General features: G+C 44.7%; 1 protein-coding gene across 7 annotated transcripts in view; it reads right to left on the reverse strand.

The window, feature by feature from the left end:
- Positions 1 to 17,071, reverse strand: part of LOC120064272 (mitogen-activated protein kinase kinase kinase kinase 4-like) — a 102,569-nt gene that overhangs the window by 31,408 nt on the left and 54,090 nt on the right. For 4 of the 7 annotated variants that reach the window (XM_039014720.1, XM_039014719.1, XM_039014727.1 and 1 more), the window contains exons 4-16: positions 15,958 to 16,083; positions 12,575 to 12,685; positions 12,127 to 12,217; positions 11,804 to 11,934; positions 11,378 to 11,432; positions 11,179 to 11,257; positions 10,609 to 10,784; positions 10,434 to 10,506; positions 10,106 to 10,316; positions 7,506 to 7,667; positions 7,316 to 7,417; positions 3,474 to 3,629; positions 472 to 687 (exon numbers count right to left, since the gene is read on the reverse strand). In XM_039014720.1, coding sequence (XP_038870648.1) covers positions 472 to 687; positions 3,474 to 3,629; positions 7,316 to 7,417; positions 7,506 to 7,667; positions 10,106 to 10,316; positions 10,434 to 10,506; positions 10,609 to 10,784; positions 11,179 to 11,257; positions 11,378 to 11,432; positions 11,804 to 11,934; positions 12,127 to 12,217; positions 12,575 to 12,685; positions 15,958 to 16,083 — 1,689 coding nt within the window. The remainder of the gene's footprint in view (positions 1 to 471; positions 688 to 3,473; positions 3,630 to 7,315; positions 7,418 to 7,505; positions 7,668 to 10,105; positions 10,317 to 10,433; positions 10,507 to 10,608; positions 10,785 to 11,178; positions 11,258 to 11,377; positions 11,433 to 11,803; positions 11,935 to 12,126; positions 12,218 to 12,574; positions 12,686 to 15,957; positions 16,084 to 17,071) is intronic. The other 3 variants (XM_039014725.1, XM_039014724.1, XM_039014721.1) reach the window with 2 other exon arrangements.

Genomic DNA, 17,071 nt, shown 5'->3' on the forward strand with positions numbered 1-17,071 from the left:
GAGAACGTTTCTAACAGTCTGAATCCTACCCTTTATTTGTGACAGCCTCCAGCGTCCCATTGATTGGGAGCATCTCTAAAATGCTGAGATGCAAAAGCACTCAGCTGTCGAGTGATTGCTGCTGCAGCTTTCTTTCTCTGGTATTTTTACATCAGTCTGCTATGGAGGGCTGGGAGGTTGAACGAGGGAGGGTTCTGAGAGGAGAGACAGAGGGGGAATAGAGAACGAGCCTCTAATCCTTTCATAACGTTCTGCTCTCTCTGAATCCTCTCAGCAGGCTAGAGTGAGGAGGAGGTCGCTCCGTTTTAGAACTGTTACTAAGACAAATATCACTCTGCTCACTCACTCCAATGTTGTCCTATCCAGCATCTAGTGACTACTAGTATACCGGTCTACAGTTCAGACTTCCTAGCAAAGCCGTCTAATGACTACCAGTTTACCCGACTTTGCCAGAGGATGGGCCTATCTTACCCTGGGAGGGGTGTCGTCTGTGGGGGCCTTGTCAAGGGGCAGGGCCTTGGGCTGGGGGTTGGACTGCGGGTCAGTGCGTGCGGGTGATGATGGTGCAGGGTGATGGTGCTGCTCCTGAGAGCACAGGTGGAGGTGTGCAAAGCTAGGGACGATGGGCTCACTGAAGGAATGGGAGCGTGAGACGACGGGGGGAGCGGCCAGGTGGGACCACTGGACCTTCCAGAGACAGAGACAGACAGGTGGTGTCAGAGGGGGAGGACACATTGGGAGGAGTGGGGAGGTTTGGGGGAGGAGGAGGAGGAGGGAAACAAGAGAACAAGACCACAAACCCAAGCAGCAGACAGTGATTGGATACTGAAGCTTCAGGAAGCATCAAAATGGGCGGAGTTGTCTTGAGACCAATGGGAAGTCTTAGGAAGTCAGATTAACCATTTGATTGTTTCACATCACAGACAGCCAATGACTGCTCCACCCGTTTTGATGCTCATGACACTTCACTCTCATCACCAGTTGTGAGAATGAGCATGGATCACATAAACAAGGCATACACAGATCAGCTACTGTAGCATCATGCATAGACAGTTAGACACAAACACTCACATAACGGCATGCACACATTCAAGGATACTTTTTCTGTTACAAGTAACTAAGAGTGGGTGCACCTCAGCCACGCTCAAGGTCCTAAACAATATCTTAACCGCCATCGATAAGAAATAATACTGTGCAGCCGTATTCATTGACCTGGCCAAGGCTTTCGACTCTGTCAATCACATCCTCATCGGCAGACTCGATAGCCTTGGTTTCTCAAATGATTGCCTCGCCTGGTTCACCAACTACTTCTCTGATAGAGTTCAGTGTGTAAAATCGGAGGGCCTGTTGTCCGGGCCTCTGGCAGTCTCTATGGGGGTGCCACAGGGTTCTATTCTTGGGCCGACTCTCTTCTCTGTATACATCAATGATGTCGCTCTTGCTGCTGGTGAGTTTTAGATTCACCTCTACGCAGACGAACATCAAACATCTCCAATCCAAAGTTAAATCTAGAATTGGCTTCCTATTTCGCAACAAAGCATCCTTCACTCATGTTGCCAAACATACCCTCGTAAAACTGACCATCCTACCGATCCTCGACTTCGGCGATGTCATTTACAAAATAGCCTCCAATACCCTACTCAATAAATTGGATGCAGTCTATCACAGTGCCATCCGTTTTGTCACCAAAGCCCCATATACTACCCACCACTGCGACCTGTATGCTCTTGTTGGCTGGCCCTCGCTTCATACTCGTCGCCAAACCCACTGGCTCCAGGTCATCTACAAGACCCTGCTAGGTAAAGTCCCCCTTATCTCAGCTCGCTGGTCACCATAGCAGCACCCACCTGTAGCACGCACTCCAGCAGGTATATCTCTCTGGTCACCCCCAAAACCAATTCCTCCTGTGGCCGCCTCTCCTTACAGTTCTCTGCTGCCAATGACTGGAACAAACTACAAAAATCTCTGAAACTGGAAGCACTTATCTCCCTCACTAGCTTTAAGCACAGAGCAGCTCCCAGATTACTGCACCTGTACATAGCCCATCTATAATTTATCCCAAACAACTACCTCTTCCCCTACTGTATTTATTTATTTATTTATTTAATTTGCTCCTTTGCACCCCATTATTTATATTTCTACTTTGCACATTCTTCCACTGCAAATCTACCATTCCAGTGTTTTACTTGCTATATTGTATTTACTTCGCCACCATGGCCTTTTTTTGCCTTTACCTCCCTTATCTCACCTCATTTGCTCACATTGTATATAGACTTATTTTTCTACTGTATTATTGACTGTATGTTTGTTTTACTCCATGTCTAACTCTGTGTTGTTGTATGTGTCGAACTGCTTTGCTTTATCTTGGCCAGGTCGCAATTGTAAATGAGAACTTGTTCTCAACTTGCCTACCTGGTTAAATAAAGGTGAAATAAAAAAAATAAAAAAGAGGAGTATAATCCAATAGGGACATATCCATACTAGGTTTATAACTGAATTTATTCCCTTTCCAATTGACTTCAAATATGCACTGAGAAGCGCTCAGACAGGAAACCCCAAAAAGATTTATCACTCAACAAATACGTTTTCTGTAACAAGCCCAACACGCCTCATATCTGTCTCTAATGACGTGTCACTAACGACAGAAAAGTGACTAATGCATTTAATGGCTCTGCGAAATCATTTAGCAATCAATTACATCATCATCATCACCAAATTCCACACTGTTACATCTAATTACCATGACATGATCCAAAAACAGAATGTTTCCCTGAATGGTGCCCTGTGACATTAATGACTGTATTCACGCTGGGTTGGTTGAGTCTCTGAGCAGATGATATTAGTAATATACTGAGTCACTGTGAAATCAGAAAGACGAATTATGGATGTGTTTGTGTTGTTTAGCACACAGTCAAGATGTACATGTAACAGCTCTACCTTTATAAAAGGAGTCACCAACCTGGCAATGTACACACACACACTCACACAATAGAGAAAGCAGTCAGAGGTAGAGGGAGTGGGTAAAGCTGGTATTGAGCAATGAGTGGCCAGAATAGAAGCAAGCAGCTTGGACCTCGTAATAACACAGTGGTGGAGGATAGGCTGTCACCCAGGGAAGGGAAGATGGAGTTACCTATTAAGGGACTAGAAAAGGTTAACTATGTCATCAGTAAGGGACAGAGAACAACACCCACATTTCTCCACACTGTGAAAGAATTCAGCTAGAACAGAGGCTAGAAGAGAGTTAGCGAGGGGGAAGAGATAGTAAACACAATAACAAAAATCTACTTTAGCTAGTAAGACACCACTACTGCAGATACACAACCCGGAGAGAGAGCGAGAGAGAGAGACCACCCTGTTAGAACTACCTGGAAGGAAGAAGGGATTGGAAAAAGTAGAGCTACGGAAAAGGGCAGAGTAACGAAAGGAGGAATAAGCAACTGGCGATCGGCCATCTTGGTTGTTGTGGTTACCTGGGGTTCCATGGGCCTTTGCATGGCAGGCTGGACAGCAATGGGGGCGTTTCCATTGGCGATGGTCTCGGCGGCGCGGGGAGGAACCGGCGGCTGAACCTTAACCTGGGCGGCCTGAGGAGAACCTTGGATGTTCTTACGGTACCTCTCATCAGCCTGGAGGGACAGAGAGAGAGGGACAGAGTCATTAACCATCATCAGGACAAAGAGGATCGAGCCACAGCAGCAGTGGGAGGGTCAGTAGTAAGACATTTCAGGTGGTCTTTTGAATTACCTGTTATACTAAAGGGGCATTATCATAATTCTTCACAATTTCACAGTATTATTCCAACCAGTGTGGAAATATGTAAAACACAGGACACTCACCTTTTTGACTGCACTAGGCGTTTAATGTTTTATGTTCATAATAATTTAGTTTGGAGAAGAGACAAATATAAAGAAGAGTTTTAATTTTTCCAAAGTGCTGTATTTCCATCTGACAACAGGGGTCTTTATTTGACAACAAAACCCAAACAGGACACTTCCATGTACACTCGATTGGACAGATTGGCAAAATGCTAAGATATTGCCATCTGAATGTAGAAAGGATATGGGTAGGTAGCTTGGACATGCATTTTCCCAGGGGTGTATCTGTAGTTTCTATAGAGGCCTCATCCTGAGCAGGAATAGTAACATGACCACTACAGTGAAAGTCCCTCACACCAGAAATCAATCCACACACCCCACATAAAAATGCACACCTTACAGCAGTTTATGACTACAGCAGCAGCACAAGCAAAAGCTTTTGCACAAGCAAAAGCAGCATTCGACAGTAGCGTCATGGCAATGAAGCTTGGGTTCACCTCTCCAATCGGCCCAGGCATGGGGGCCTTTGGGGTCAGGGGTCAGTTGCTGTTGGGACTTGGTCCTCTCCTGGATCAACAGCTGTGGGGACATGGTCCTCTCTTGGATCAATAGTTGTTATGGGGAATTTGTCCTATCTTGGATCAATTGTTGTTGTGGGGACATGGTCCTCTCTTGGATCAATAGTTGTTGTGGGGACATGGTCCTCTCTTGGGTCAGTTGTTGTGGGGACTTGGTCCTCTCTTGGGTCAGTTGTTGTGGGGACTTGGTCCTCTCCTGGATCAACAGCTGTGGGGACTTGGTCCTCTCCTGGATCAACAGCTGTGGGGACTTGGTCCTCTCCTGGATCAACAGCTGTGGGGACTTGGTCTTCTCCTGGATCAACAGCTGTGGGGACATGGTCCTCTCTTGGATCAATAGTTGTTATGGGGAATTTGTCCTATCTTGGATCAATTGTTGTTGTGGGGACATGGTCCTCTCTTGGATCAATAGTAGTTGTGGATAATGAGACCTGTTGGTGGCTGGCTGCAGGGGTTTTGGCTGCTGTTGGAGGAGCAGTAGGTAGGTCTGCTCCTGCTATAGCTGCTTCAGGGCCTTATGCTGCTCCTCCAGCTCCCAACACGTGTTCTACTGAGTGCAGGGAGGTGTGCTGATGCATCATCATCTAAACTTGGCCCCCCCACTGAAGCATGGTGTGTGCTGTTCTATTTGAAGTAGTTCTGTATAAATAAGGGCTGGTGTCTTTATGGTACAAGCTGTATCCATGTAATGAGTAAAATGTTGAGTGGGTTTGTATTTTCACTGGGACCCAATTAGGTGTTTAAATGCTTTGAAAATGTTTACTATTACAATATAGGCCAAATATTGGTTTAAAATGTAAAAAGGAAAAATGACTGAGCTAAAAGCTGATGATGCGTAAGAAGACATGAGGGAGACAGTAAGACATTGGTTGAGAGAGAGAAACGATGACAAGCAATGGTGGTGTGAAGTTGAAGGGATGTGGGTGATCATATCCTCACATTATCTAATGTCCTCGTCAAACCCCTGGAGGAACAGAGGCCTTCAACAACACACACAGTGTTAACACGTTGCCACGCAGATCCGCTAACAACACACCATCTCAGCAGAGTTAGGAACATTGGTAGAGAAACAATGAAAACCTTCTCTTCCTGTTGGTAGGACACTCCCACATCCTGGAGACATCCTCAATTAAGGACTGTAATAAACATTCTGGCTTCCCCAACTTTGCCCAGAGAATGAATAACTCCAACCTCAATAGTTAGCTCCATTCAGATATACTGAGATGTACTCTAACTAGATATTAAGAGTAGGGTGTGACAATAAATCCATTTTTCAACACCCTACTACAGAGCAAAACCCATAGACTGCAAACCCCTGACTTAGAAGGCTAGAAGAACAGATGGATAATGGGAGATATACAGTAACAGTCCAAAGTTCGGACACACCTACTCATTCAAGGGTTTTCTACACTGTAGCATAATAGTGAAGACATCAAAACTATGAAATAACACATATGTAATCATGTAGTAACCAAAAAAAGTGGTAAAACAAATCAAAATATATGTTATATTTGAGATTCTTCAAAGTAGCCACCCTTTGCCTTGATGACAGCTTTGCACACTCTTGGCATTCTCTCAACCATCTTCATGAGGTAGTCACCTGGAATGCATTTCAATTAACAGGTGTGCCTTGTTAAAAGTTCGTTTGTGGAATTTCTTTCCTTCTTGAGTCAATCAGTTGTGTTGTGACAAGGTAGGGGTGGTAAACAGAAGATAGTATTTTACCAAATAGGGCTAAGTCCATATTATGGCAAGACCAGCTCAAATAAGCAAAGGGAAATGACAGTCCATCATTACCTTAAGACATGAAGGTCAGTCAATCAGGAAACTTTCAAGAACTTTGAAAGTTTCTTCAAGTGCAGTCGCAAAATCCATCAAGCGTTATAATGAAACTGGCTCTCATGGGGACCGCCACAGGAAAGGAAGACCAAGAGTTACCTCTGCTGCAGAGGATAAGTTCATTACAGAGTTCACGTAACAGACACATCTCAACATCAACTTTTCAGCGGAGACTGCGTGAATCAGGCCTTCATGATTGAATTTCTGCAAAGAAACCACTACTAAAGGACAGCAATAAGAAGAGACTTGCTTGGGCCAAGAAACACGAGCAATGGACATTAGACCGGTAGAAATCTGTCCTTTCGAATGATCAGTCCAAATTTGAGATTTTTGGTTCCAATCGCCGTGTCTTTGTGACGCAGAGTAGGTGAACGGATGATCTCTGCATGTGTGGTTCACACCGTGAAGCATGGAGGAGGAGGTGTGATGGTGTGGGGTGCTTTGCTGGTAACAATGATTTATTTAGAATTCAAGGCACACTTAACCAGCATGGCTACCACAGCATTCTACAGCAATTCACCATCCCATCTGGTTTGCACTTAGTGGGACAATCATTTGTTTTTCAACAGGATAATGACCCAACACACCTCCAGGCTGTTTGACTAAGAAGGAGAGTGATGGAGTGCTGCATCAGATGACCTGGCCTCCACAATCACCTGACCTCAACCCAATTGAGATGGTTTGGGATGAGTTGGACCACAGAGTGATGGAAAAGCAGCCAACAAGTGCTCAGCATATGTGGGAACTCCTTCAAGACTCTTGGAAAAGCATTCCAGGTGAAGCTGTTTGACAGAATGCCAAGCGTGTGCAAAGCTGTCATCAAGGCTACTTTAAAGAATCTCAAATATAAATATATTTTGATTTGTTTAACACTTTTTTTGGTTATTACTTGATTCCATATGTGTTATTTCATAGTTGTGATGTATTCACTATTATTCTACAATGTAGAAAATAGTCAAATTTAGAAAAACCCTTGAATGAGTAGGTGTATCCAAACGTTTGACTGGTACTGTATAAAAGGCTAGACGAACAGATGGATAATGGGAGATATACAGATGGATAGAAGATAGATAGGCTTACACAGTTCGGTCTCACCAGTAGCATGGCCTGTTCATGGAGCAGCTGCTGCTGCAGGATCTCCAGGTGCCTCTGCTCCTCCTCCAGCTGGCGACGGATGTACTCCTGTCAATCAAACCACACACACAGCAAGTGTCAGGGGTAGACTACAAGTATCATGAAATAAACTGTTGTTGATAGAGAGTTCTCCTACCTGCTCCCGGTCAGCCCTCCTTTTCTCCTCCTCAGCCCTCCTGCGCTCCTCCTCCTCTTTACGCCGGCGTTCAACCTCTTCCATGCGCCTCTTGTCATCCTGCTCCCGGCGACGCTGCTCGCGCTCCTGCTGCCTCCTCATCTCCCGCTCACGACGTTGTTGCTGTGGATGACCATAGAGCAGGCGTCAGGAGCAGACATCACTATGCATTAATACTCTGAGCTCTAGCTCTCTTGTTTCTGGTCACCATATCTGGACTTTATGAGATAAGCTAGCCATTTCTTATTGTGAGCATGTGAGATGCTTATCTCACTTCCCAGGGTTCACGGTTGGTGGACTACACTACGTATGTGCCAAGTTGTACCTGTAGGCTTACCATCACCACTTCAGTAATACTGGCAGGCTTCTCAGTTGGCTAATTAGTGTTCATTTATTGCAGCCATCTCTATAAATACAGTAAGTAGCTCTACACCATTATAAAATGGGTGGGTCTAATCCTGAATGCTGATTGGTTAAAACCGCATTCCAGCCGGTGTCTATTCCACAAGTTGCCACCGGCTAAATCGATGACGTTAAAATGCCTATTTACTCTGTTCCATCTGACTGCGCAATCCACTGTCTCATCAACTCAGCCAGGTAATTTATAAACTTGATCTCCACTATAAAAAGCATCTAGACATGATCTCACATTTATTTTAGACTAACATTTAATTTTCAACTGCGGAGACTTGTATAAACCTTGCTGTATGTCTCTATGACATTTGCAACATTGTTTCAATATTCAAATTCGATCTCCTGCTGTCCCATAGTAATTAGCTGTCGTGAGTCGGGACGAAACAGACAGGCAGGCAGCGTTTCTTAGCCAGTCAAAATTATGATTCAGCTGGCATCATTTTTATGGATATATCCCAAAAAATGTATATTGAAAAAAGGCAAAATGAAATGCAGCTAATTTGCAGTCTTTCCAGCTTCAGTTTGAAGTGATTGTGTTACTGTAGCTATGTTGTTAGCTAGCTCCTCTGAACGACAGTATCCTGACGAGTGAGTACATTTTCTATGCCAGGCGAAGTCGCGCCTCATCAGCTTATTGTTATGGATGTATCCAAATAAATGTCACTAGAAAACAGCTTAAACAAATGCAAATTCAGATACTTTGCTGTAATTCTGGCTCCAGAATAACAGCAAACTGTAAGTTAGACACGACTGTAAGTTAGCTGTAGTTGGCTAGCTAGCAAGCAAGGGATAAGAACGTTGCCAGCCAGTATGGCAATGGAACACTTAGAACGAACAACCATAGATCGAGAACAAAAAGACGATGACTGGAACGCGTCTCTAGCAACCCTAGATTTTTGTCGGGATTATATCTTCTGGAAGGATGAAAAAGTATGAATAAATTGATCAAACTAATGTTTTTAATGAAAATATGTCAATCATTATTTGAATATGTTGGTAACCTGTTGTATAAAAGTGATAATGCCCTCGAAGCCGGTGTTTGGAGGATATATTGGCACGGGCCTAACAACACCCAAGCCAATATTTCCTCCAAACACTGGCTTCTCTGGCATTATCACTTAAGTAGAATAAGTACCCTGTGGTGGTCCCTGGCTGCATCATGAAAAAGCATGTCTCCGTATTTAACCTTTAAACATGGACTATGCCATATAATTCTCATGCCCCTTGGTCAACTCGCCCAAGAGGATTCCCTGACCCTACAGTATAATGTGATTCATTAATGCATTTTCTCATTAATCAGAAAAAAGCCTGAAACTGTAGGAAAGTGTATGCAGAGGTTAAAGCAAAAAAAAATGACTGAAACAAGTCGATGACTGAAAAGGCGAAGTTACACTCCCATTTCATGTAGTTCTTTCAGGGAAAGAGGATCCTTTTGTACATGTATTAAACTGTGAGTTTGACCAATTGAAAAAAAATAAAAAATAATAACAAACAATTTTTAAATAAATTATCCATATGACGGAAATCCGTCGGAAGTGACGGAGAACTTTAACCCTTGTGTATGGGAAACTATATGGGGAAACTATGGGAATATTTGTGATTTTGAACTATTCTACACTGGAGGAGCACTCAGCTGTTATATTTTCTGACTCAATTGTACAGGTTATGTGTCTTTAAAGAGGTTCCAACCAGATAACTTAGACATGGTAATATCATGGGGACTACTGCATATAAGGCATGGGTCAGGGAATTGGCTGTGCCGTTTTCTGCAGACTAAAACAACCGGAAGTTCTCTCTCTCAGGTTCTAGTAGCTAATGACTGAGGAAGAAGTCTTTCTGACCCAGCCTCCCAGAGAGGCTAAAATAAAGACAGACAGAGCCCTGTGGTCTTCCTCAGAGAGATAAAGGCCAATTAGGAAACACAGCCCAGAGGGCCAGAGGCTGCACACAAATACACTAATCACTACACATTACTAGAAACACAACACAGAGGGGGGAGACGTCTGTGAGGAGTGTGTTGACTGCTTTAGCACACACACAAACACACGTTATGCACACATACACCATTTATGGGTGCAGACTGCAGAGTAAAAGGAACAAACACACACCATTAGACAGGGAGAGAGAACACACACACTCTTTCATACCTCCTCCAGCCTCCTCCTCTGCTCCTTCTGCTGCTCGATGCGTTTCTGCCTCTCTGCCAGTAGTTGGCGCTTGTACTCCTCCTGCTCCCGGAGCTGCTGCTCCTGCAAGAGCTGCTGTCTGCGCAGGGCCTCTGAGCGCTCCTTGTTCTCTTGCTGCAGACGGATGAAATCCCTACGCAGGGTTGACTCCCCTGGTTGGTTCACTATGGAGCTACAGGACAAAGACATATGTTAGTATGGAGCTATGGATCAAACAGACACTTTAGCTAACGCATTTGCTATTAGTATGTTGGCTAGTTTTTGCCATAGGTATATGTGGGTTAGTTACCTGGGCTCCCCCTCCTGCTCCTGAGCTTCCTCCTCCTCTTCCTCACTCCCGCTGTACTCATACTCGGTCTCATCTAGAGAAGAGAGGAACGGTGAGAATGTTTAAGTAAAAAAAAAAATCTTGTGAAGAAGAGGTTTTGGAGAAGTGTGTGTGCATTAGTATGTCTAAGACTCACCCTTCTCCCCCCTCTTCTTCTTGGTGCGGTCGATGTGATCTTTGAGCTGGATGCGGACCTGCCTTTCATTGGGCTGGTCTCTGATGAAGGGGTGTTTCAGCAGCTGGTCGGTGGGGGGGCGCTGAGTGTAGTTCTTCACCAGGGAGCCCTCGATGAAGCTGCAAAACTTCTTAGACCTGAGGAGAGGAGGCATTTGTTACTTTTATGAGCTTATGCTATATCTACCAGGGGATGTCAGCTGAGCTATTTTTGTATTTAATCTTTATTTAACTAGGCAAGTCAGTTAAGAACAAATTCTTATTTTACAATGACGGCCTACCCCCTCCCCTAACCCAGACGATGCTGGGCCAATTGTGCGCCGCCTTATGGGACTCCCGATCACGGCCGGTTGTGATACAGCCCAGGTTCGAACCAGGGTCTGTAGTGACGCCACTAGCACTGAGATGCAGTGCCTTAGACTGCTGTGCTACTCGGGTATGAAGGAGTTTCACCAGTGTCATTGTTCACAGTGGGATTGTAAAATGGTGGCTTAAATGTTTGAAATCATAACGGCAGAGATTAGTCACACACCATTTCTTTGACTTGAGTCGAGGAGGAGGGTTTCTGGGGATGAGGAAGAGAGCTCTCATTGGATGCATATCGCACAGCGCTGGAAGACAAGACCAAACCCAGGTCAGACAGAGGAAAACAAACATAATTTCAACCAGGTTTGCCATCTGGGACAAATAGTAGTGTAGAAGTCCAATAGTAAAAGAATGTCTGTACTTACGAGGAGCTCCCTCAGCCATCTCTATAGCTGTGATTCCAGTGGACCACAAGTCACTCTGCAGGAGAAAACACACTATGAAAGATATGGACACAGCTACCATTGTGTGTGTGTGTGTGTGTGTGTGTGTGTGTGTGTGTGTGTGTGTGTGTGTGTGTGTGTGTGTGTGTGTGTGTGTGTGTGTGTGTGTGTGTGTGTGTGTGTGTGTGTGTGTGTGTGTGCGTAAATCTATGCATGCATACGTCTATAGGATGGTAATTACCACCCTCTCTGGTCCTGACAACATCAGCCCCAACCTGCTACTGTACTGTCCCATCAGCCTACACAGCCACATACAATGGCACAAACGCAAACAGCTATCAATCCACCAACTCGACACATCGCTGGACACTGACAGAAAGCAGCATGGTTTTATTGAGCGCATCTTACTCTGTAGTCATAGGTGGCGTCTGGGTTCTCGTCGCAGGCGATGACCTCGGGCGCCATCCAATAGGGCGTACCAATGAAGGTGTTCCTCCTACCCACTGTCCGGTCCAGCTGGGCGCTCACACCGAAGTCCACTGGAGGAGGGGGGAGTAGACCGGTCAGAACCAGTTCAAACTAGTTTAACACCCACATATCAAACCAGCCCCATGCAGTTTAAGCCAGCTTAAACCAGTTCAAACCAGTAATAAAGCAGTCCCAGTTCCAATCAGGCCCAGCTAAAACCAGGCCCACTTGAAAGGCCCACCAGTTTAAACCAGTGAACTCACCTAGTTTGACCTCTGCGTTCTCAGTTAGCAGCACGTTCTGGCCCTTGATGTCACGGTGGATCACATGGTGGGCGTGGAGGTGAGCCAACCCCTGAGGAGACACACAGTCATTTATTGTTTTTTAACCTACTTGTAGAATCTCCAAAGCTCAAAAATAGGAAGAGTTGGGGCTTCTAGGGCAATTCAGGCAGCTGATTGAGTAACTTTTTACTGAAGAAAGTGTTTGTTTTATATTGTGTTTTGCTTTTCGTGTATATTGATGTGTATAGTGTATTATGTATATTCATGTGTATTGATGTGTATGTCTGATAGAAGGTTCATCTGTAAAAGACCTTGGTCTAAGCATGACTCCCTTTCGAAATAAAGGCTACATAAACAAATAAAAAATAAACTACAGATCCCAGCATCCAACAGCAGGGGAACTTGTAGGGCGTAAATGTGGACTCACCCTGAGGATCTCACGAGAGATGTAGGCGATCCAGTCCTCCTTCAGTGTGTTGCCCTTGGTGTTCTTCACAAGGTCTGTGATGGAGCCTGCACCACAGAACTCCATCACCAGCTAGAGACCCAGAGAGAGAGAGAGACCCAGAGAGAGAGAGAGAGAGAGAGAGAGAGAGACCCAGAGATACCCAGAGAGAGAGAGAGAGAGTTAGAGTAATGTGCACACTATGCAGCCATTATTATTAACAGTGTAGATGTGAAAGATTAGAGTCACAGCTGTGAAAACACTAGACCGAGTACTTGAGTCTTTACTGGGAGAACCACTTACTCTCCTTCCTTCTCTCTCCCTCTCTCTTTCTAAGAAAACTATTGATGGTTGGCAATAAATTGGGAATAACCCTGGTCTAGCAAATTATAGCAAGATAAATCCCTCTCTCCCCTACTCCATCCCTCCTCCTCTCCCCCCTTTAGTTTCTTGATGCACCTGCACCTCTGAGAGACAAAAATCCCCAGAGTTTGACAGGGGCCATCAAAGGTAGCACTTTCAGAGAAACACACAGGGACTGACTCCGAGAGAAGGCAGGTGAGGAAGGGGGAGTTCAAACTTCACCCAACCTTTAGAGGATTGGAGGAGAGAAGGAAGGGTGGTTTGTGGAGGGTATGCATCAGTGGAGGCTGCTGAGGGGAGGACAGTTCATAATAATCTTTGGAATGGCATCAAACACATGGAAACCCAGCCATTGCCACGAGCCCATCTTCCCCAAATAAGGTGCCACCAACCTCCTGTGGTATGCAGGTACCCACTACCCACTCACTTGAGGGATATGGGTGGGTTGGAGTTAGGTTGGACGCAGCTATGGTATCCATATTTGTCATAGTGATACTAACGTTTGTAGGTGGGGTAATTTGGGCTGTATGGGTTAAAGCAACCAAAAAAAATCCCATTACAAACTTAAGTCAATATCAGATCGGCAGGAAAGATTTATACCACAATTACGAAAGAAAGCAATACTAAAGCACACAATTACCATTAGAAATAACATTTTGATGGTATCATATTTTCATTTCATACCTTCTCATATTTTGGTTGCTAGAGACGTGACCCAGTCGTTCGTTCGATTAGCTTGATATTTATGGATGCGACTCAATAGATTTTTCTACATGTTCCGTTGCCAGTTCTTGTCCCTTGCTTGCAATCTAGCCAACTAGCTATGGCTAACACAGTCACAAACTCTGCAGCCAGAATAACAGCAATTTGTGTTTAAGTTGTTTTCTATTTACATTCATTTGGATACATCCATAACAATGAGCTGATGATGCCTGCTTTTGCCTGGCATAGCTAGAAAAGTTTGCCCTCGTCAGGACACTCAGTCACTGTTCATTACGAGGAGATCACATTGCATATCAAACACTAGGCTAGAAGCTAGCTAAATAGTTTGTTGCTAGCAAACATGCCAATGTGACCTCCGAATTCAAAAAATACCAGTTGCTGAAAACAGCTGGTGAAACTAGAAACACGTGGGAGGATTTGACAGCATTGCGCCACTTGCGTCATGACTGCAACATAGGAACCAGAGAAATTCATGTTCATCAATCACCACGTTAGGTCATCAGATGGGCCAAAAAAATATGTATCTGCAAAAACAAAGCAATGCTAGGAACACTATATATACACACAAAAGTATGTGGACACCCCTTCAAATTAGTGGATTCGGCTATTTCAACCACACCCGTTGCTGACAGGTGTATAAAATTAGAGCACACAGCCATGCAATCTTCATGTGTAACTCTGTGTTGTTGTATGTGTCGAATTGCTATGCTTTATCTTGGCCAGGTCGCAGTTGCAAATGAGAACTTGTTCTCAACTAGCCTACCTGGTTAAATAAAGGTGAAAAAATAGACAAACATTGGCAGTAGAATTGCGTTACTACAGAGCTCAGTGACTTTCAACGGGGCACCGTCATAGGATGCCACCTTTCCAACAAGTCAGTTCGTCAAATTTTTGCCCTGCTAGAGTTGCCCCGGTTAACTGTAAGTGCTGTTATTGTGAAGTGGAAATGCCTAGGAGCAACAACGGCTCAGCCGCAAAGTGGTTGTCCACACAAGCTCACAGAGCGGGACTGCCGAGTGCTGAAGAGCGTAAATATCGTCTGTCCTCGGTTGCAACACTCACTATGGAGTTCCAAACTGCCTCTGGAAGCAACGTAAGCACAATAACTTGTTGGCAGGAGCTTCATGAAATGGGTTTCCATGGCCGAGCAGCTGCACACAAGCCTAAGATCCCTTTGCACAATGCCAAGCGTCGACTGGAGTGGTGTAAAGCTTGCCGCCATTGGACTCTGGAGCAGTGGAAACGCGTTCTCTGGAGTGATGAATCACGCTTCACCATCTGCCAGCCCGACGGACGAATCTGGTTTTGGCGGAATTCAGGAGAGCGTTACCTGCCCAAATGCATAGTGCTAACTGTAAAGTTTGGTGGAGGAGGAATAATGGTCTGGGGCTGTTTTCATGGTTTGGGCTAGGACCCTTTGTTCCAGTGAAGGGAAATCTCAATGCTACAGCATACAGTGACATTCTAGACAATTCTGTGTTTCCAACTTTGTGGCAACAGTTTGGGGAAGGCCCTTTCCTGTTTCGGCATGACAATGTCCCTGTGCACAAAGTGCGGTCCATACAGAAATGATTTGTTGATATTGGTGTGGAAGAACTCAACTGGCCTACACCCATCGAACACCTCTGGGATGAATTGGAACGCCTACTGCGAGCCAGACCTAAATCACGAAACATCAGTGAACAACCTCACTAATGCTCTTGTGGCTGAATGGAAGCAAGTCCCCGGAGCAATGCTCCAACATCTAGTGGAACGCCTTCCCAGAAGAGTGGAGGCTGTTTTAGCTGCAAAGGGGGGACCAACTCCATATTAATGCCCATGATTTTGGAATGATGTTCGACGAGCAGGTATCCACATACTTTTAGTTGTTTAGCGAGCTACCATTTTTCCCTGTTGGACCTGCATTGATAAGATATCCAATTTCAGTTTGTGTGGTTCTCGATTTAGCTTTCTGTAACTTTGTAGCAAGTACGGTCTGCATGTGTAGGTGCATATTGTGTCATGATTGCAAGTTGTCCCGATATCTTTTCCAACAGTCCCGTTATCTGGTGTTAATGTCCATTCTAGAATGCCCTTCCGTCCAATCAGAAACGAGTGTCAACAATGCTGTGGTAAAAATATACATTTCATTTCTAAATACTTTCTACCTAGTTTTAGTGTGGCCTGGAGTGTGTTTTTTACCTAAACCTCTTGCGTCATCCATATGATGTAAATCCGACGCAGTGACGGAGAACTTTAACCCCTGGGGCTGAGGGAAAGCAGGAGGTAAACCAACTTACCCATAGTTGGTCGTCGTGTCCTGGGGGGCTCTTCTTGATGAAGGCTCCGTAGTAGGTGGCTATGTTTCTGTGGTGGGAGTACTTCTTCAGCATATTAATCTCCAGTTTAATCTCCTCCTCTTCATCCTATAAAGAGCGCAGGAGAGCAAATGAGGGAGACCATTAATTGAGTTAATGTCTCCCAGATGACCTGATAACAGTTTAATCTGGGAGCCCCCAAGACAAACAAACAACCAACCAACCAACCACAAGTCATACACACACACACACAAACTTCCTAACAAGCTATTTGTTTTGTTTATGATGGCTTATGAGATGACACTCCATGGTTGTTTACCACTCTTGGCATTCTTCAGACCGTAAGTTTATTGTAATCATGACAACAACAATAACAGAACAGGCTGGTATTTATTCAACCACATTATGAGCCTAGTAAATACCACAATTTATTGACTTTCAGTCAAACCGAGACTGTTGATGAGCATGGCAGTGAAAACAGCACATTCTATATCGTACAAGATAATGGAGCCTAATAAACCAATATCACACACACGGTGTGTAGGATTCACTCATAAACCATGTCAGGCATCCATTTAATGAGAAAACATCGATTCAGTGTAATTTTTAACAATACTCCCTCAACATGTGGTCTTCCTGTTGGTAGAATGACGTGACATTTCCCCTGCCTGGTTTTATCATTCAGAGAGGGGGGAGAGAGAGACAGAGAGAGAGAGAGAGGAGCTGACAGACAGAAGCGGTTGGGGTCTGGGTTACAGCTGCTCAGGCAAGGAAATATGACATCATCTCTCTCCTCTATCTCACCTTCACATCAGTCTGCACTCTCCATAACCTCATATCTCACCACACCATCTTCTCTCACTCTGTCCTTCGTATGCCCCACTTTCCTCATTGTCCTGATGCTATAACCACCATTCTAACTCATGAAATGGTGGGAGAAGGTGGTATCAGCCATCATACAGATAGTATCACACAATGGAAAAAATAAGGGTGATGTGCAACCCTTTTTTTTACTGGGTGCAGAGAGTGATGCAACACCTCCGCCAACCATTTTCTCACCTTCTACACTGTAAAGATATTCAGCTGGGAGAGAGGA

This window comes from Salvelinus namaycush, chromosome 19 (genome assembly GCF_016432855.1).
Source record: "Salvelinus namaycush isolate Seneca chromosome 19, SaNama_1.0, whole genome shotgun sequence".
Classification (NCBI taxonomy): Eukaryota; Metazoa; Chordata; class Actinopteri; order Salmoniformes; family Salmonidae; genus Salvelinus; species Salvelinus namaycush.